Here is a 4,212-nt window from a genome sequence, read left to right as displayed (position 1 = left end):
TTTTTTTTTTTTTTTTTTTGAGACGGAGTTTCACTCACTCTGTTGCCCATGTCGGAACACAGTGGCTTGATCTCAGTGCACTGCAACCTCTGCCTCCCAGGTTCAAGCAATTCTTGTGCCTCAGCCTCCTGAGTAGCTGGGATTACAGGTGTGCGTCACCATGCTCAGCTAATTTTTGTTTGTTTGTTTGTTTATTTTTTGAGATGGAGTCTTTCTCTCTCTCACCCAGACTGGAGTGCAATGGCACGATCTCAGCTTACTGCAACCTCTGCCTCCCAGGTTCAAGTGATTCTTCTGCCTCAGCCTCCCAAGTAGCTGGGATTACAGCCCCACACCACACCCAGCTAATTTTTGTATTTTTAGTAGAGACGGGGGGGTTCGCCATGTTGGCCAGGCTGGTCTCAAACTCCTGACCTCAGGTGATCCACCCGCCTCGGCCTCCCAAAGTGCTGGGATTACAGGCATGAGCCACTGTGCTCGGCTACTCACTTATTTTTAATTAGTTAATTAGAGACAGAGTCTCGCTTTAATGCCCAGGCTGGAGTACAGTGGTGGAATCATAGCTCACTGTAGTCTTGAACTCCTAGGCTTATATGGTTCTCTTTCCTCATCTTCCCGAGTAACTAGGACTACAGTCATGTGCCACCATGCATGGCTAATTTATTTTGAAAAATGTTTTTAATTTGCAGAAAATATGTAGAAATTCATAGAAAAGGTGAAAAAATAGTACAACAAACATACTGATACATTTACATATACATATGTAAATTCTGCAACCATTGACAAAGTTGCAGACATAATGTTTTATTTCTAAATAGATTGCTCAGGAGTATGCATCATCTAAGAATAAGGATGTTTGTATATATGAATATAATGTAAATACAAGTATATCAAGAAATGTATACGAATACGTTTTTATATATTTGTGCAGTAATATTATCTAAAATACAGTGTATAGTCAGCTTTCCCACATGGTCCTAATTATGTCCTTTATAGCTTTTTTGATTTAGTATTCAATCATGAATCACGCATTACATTTAGTTATCATATTTCTTTAGTCTTCTTTAATCTAGAATGCTTTTCCTGCCAAAAAGTGGAGGAGTGTCTTTCATGATATTGACGTTTGTTACGTGAACTATTGGTGATTATGTCATTAAGATAGTAATTCTCTACCTTGGACACTCATTATAGTCACCTGGAGAAGTTTTCACAATCCTGATGCCCAGATCTTAACCTCATACTTATAAAATTGGAATATCTCAGGGATGAGACCCAGGCATCAATGTCAATATTTTTAAAGCTCCCTAGATTATTCCAGTGTGCACCCAAGATTGAGAGCGACTGCTTGAAGAGAAGGTACTTATAGCATTGGCAGTTAGTATAGATCAGTGAAGAAATTACAGTGAGGCAGAGCCTTGGGTATTTGGGTCAGAAATGTGAAGTGAATGAACACATAGTGGCCAGATATTCAGAAGAACAAGGACGTTTTCTCTGCCACTTTTGAACTAGTATGTTTGTACTGTACTAAAATAACTTTTGTGAAAATTGGTCTCTATTGAGAAACTCTTTGCCAGAGGCTTAAAACCAGAATTTGCCCTTAAGCTTTGTGTTGGAAATATTTAGTTCTTAGAATTCACATTATAGGTTTGGATTTTATAATTGATAAGCATAGCTAACTACTTACTTTGTAGTCCTCATTTTGAATAATTATTATAAGAGATTTCTGTCCTGGAATAATTATGGCTTTCATTTATTGAAACAAGTAGTCAATAATTGCCTAGCACTAATGTATAAATAAGAAACTGTTTTCTGTGTCTTTTAATAAAATGTATTTTAAAGAGGAAACATTTCAGTGCAAGTGACTATGTTTCTTTCTTTACAGAAAGCCATGGCTGAAACCTTTTACCTTTCTAACATTGTGCCTCAGGATTTTGATAATAATTCTGGATATTGGAACAGGTGAGGGATGAGAGTTTTAAAAACATGATTCTGTGGAAGATAAATGAAGTGACAGGAGAATGTACTGATGTGCCTATTAGCTGTTTCTGTCTTTGTTTTTCAAAAGCTAAGCCTCTGAAGGTAAGTACATTGGGCCAGTTTTCTCTGCTGTATTTTGGGAGTACAATCTTCTACAGAAGATCAGACTTCAAAACATAGCCTGCCTTTTTGATCATGTTTGCCACTATTCAAAAGTCAAGTTTCAAACGAAATGACTCAAAATAATAATCTTAGTAATTGAGGCAGCATCTTTTTTGAGTATGTTCAGTGAACACTGTTATTTTCTCTTGTATTCCAATATTTCTTAGCTTTTTAAAAAAAACAGTTTTGTATTTCAAGAGCTCCTGAGCTTTAGGCCAGGGTCTGTGGTTCTTGTTTATAGTCTCAGCATTTTGAGAGGCCGAGGCAGGAGGATTGCTTGAGCAGGAGTTGAGACTGACCTGGAACATACTGAAGCCTTGTCTCTACTAAAAATTTAAAAAATTAACCAAGTGTGTTGGTCCATGCCTGTAATCCCAGCTACTCAGGAGGCTGAGGTGGGACAATCACTTGAGCCCAGGAGATTGAGGCTATAGTGAGTGGTAATTGTGCCTCTGCACTCCAGCCTAGACAACAGAGCAAGACCCTATCTCAAAAAAAAAAAAGTTCCTGAACTTGAAAAAAAGTTGGAGCATAGTTTAATATAACTATTAACCAGTTTTTTCTTGTTTTTTTTACTCCCCCTGAGGCAAAGTCTCACTTTGTTGCCTAGGCTGGTATGCAATGGCATGATCTCAGCTCGCTATAACCTCTGCCTCCCGGGTTCAAGCGATTCTCCTGCCTCAGTCTCCCGAGTAGCTGGGATTACAGGCACACACCACCACACCCGGCTAATTTTTGTATTTTTAGTAGACATGGGGTTTCACTATGTTGGCCACACTAGTCTCGAACTCCTGACCTCATGATTTGCCCACCTTGGCCTTCCAAAGTGCTGGGATTACAGGCATGAGCCACCACGCCTGACCACTATTAACCAGTTTTTGATAGAACCTAACTATAAAATAATCTGGGCCTTCTACATATTTCTGACACTGTCAGGTGGTTTCTTTATGCATCTAAAACTAACAGCTTGAGGTTCTTTCAGGCTATTGTGTTTTTCCCCATATAGTACTTTGTGGTTTAAAATAATGAAGAGAGCACCCTGCACCAACGAGAGACTTCAGCAGTTATTAGTCATGGCGACATTTGTTTCATCTACATACCATCACTTTGACACACTCAGATTATTTTTAGCAGATTGCAGATATTTTATCCATAAATGTTTCGTTATATATATTTAGAATATAAGGATTCTTTTAAAATATAACCACAGTATTATTAATGCCCTTAAAGAATTTAACAATAATTCTTTGTTACCAATTTTATAGTCAGTTCAAATTTTCTTGGTTGTCTTTGATTTCTTGTTGTTGTTGGTTGGTTTGAATCAGGATTCAAACAAGATAGACACAAAAATTTGGTTGATATATCTCTTTAGTTCCTATTAATCTGTAGGTTTCCCTTTCCTTTTTTTTTTTCCCCATTCAAATTATCTGTTGAAGATCTAGGATGTTTGTCCTAGAATTTCCTTTCCATATTCTGGATTTGCTGATTGCATACCTGTGGAAGCATTTAACATTTTCTTTTCCCAAGAGATAAATTTCTGGGAGGAAAACTTTACCTTGTGATTGGGTATATATATATGCTATTAAAAATAATTTAAAAAAAAATTTTAAGGCCAGTCAAGTGAAGCAGTGGGAGTAGAGAAGGAACAAGGAAGTGTGTAACCGGTTGTGAACAATTAGTTGTAAACCACTGCACTTATACCAGCCTATAAAAATAATTGGATTTTACTTTTTAGATAAGAAACTGAGGAATGAGGAAATGCATTGTTATCTCTCATTTAGAAATCTCTTCCAACTGGGCCGGGCGCAGTGGCTCATGCCTGTAATGCCAGCACTTTGGGAAGCCGAGGTGGGCAGATCGCTTGAGGTCAGGAGTTAGAGACCAGTCTTGGCAACGTGGCGAAACCATGTGTCTACTAAAAATAAAAAAAAATTAGCCAGGTGTGGTGGCACACACCTAAAATCCCGGCTACTCAGGAGGCTGAGGCAGGAGAATCACTTAAACCCAGGAGACGGAGGTTGCAGTGAGCTGAGCCTTAGTGACAGAGTGAGTGAGACCCCGTCTCAAAAAAAA

General features: G+C 38.3%; 1 protein-coding gene across 2 annotated transcripts in view; it reads left to right on the top strand.

The window, feature by feature from the left end:
* EXOG (exo/endonuclease G) overlaps nucleotides 1-4,212 on the top strand; it is a 33,037-nt gene that overhangs the window by 9,510 nt on the left and 19,315 nt on the right. For both annotated transcript variants that reach the window (XM_017849649.1, XM_017849650.1), the window contains one exon: nucleotides 1,883-1,959. In XM_017849649.1, the coding sequence (XP_017705138.1) occupies nucleotides 1,883-1,959 (77 nt within the window). The remainder of the gene's footprint in view (nucleotides 1-1,882; nucleotides 1,960-4,212) is intronic.

The sequence above is a fragment of the Rhinopithecus bieti genome, unplaced genomic scaffold (genome assembly GCF_001698545.2).
Source record: "Rhinopithecus bieti isolate Rb0 unplaced genomic scaffold, ASM169854v2 scaffold_33121, whole genome shotgun sequence".
In the NCBI taxonomy this organism is placed as follows: Eukaryota; Metazoa; Chordata; class Mammalia; order Primates; family Cercopithecidae; genus Rhinopithecus; species Rhinopithecus bieti.
Note: the sequence above shows the minus strand (reverse complement) of the source record. Positions and strands in the feature narration are given on the sequence as shown.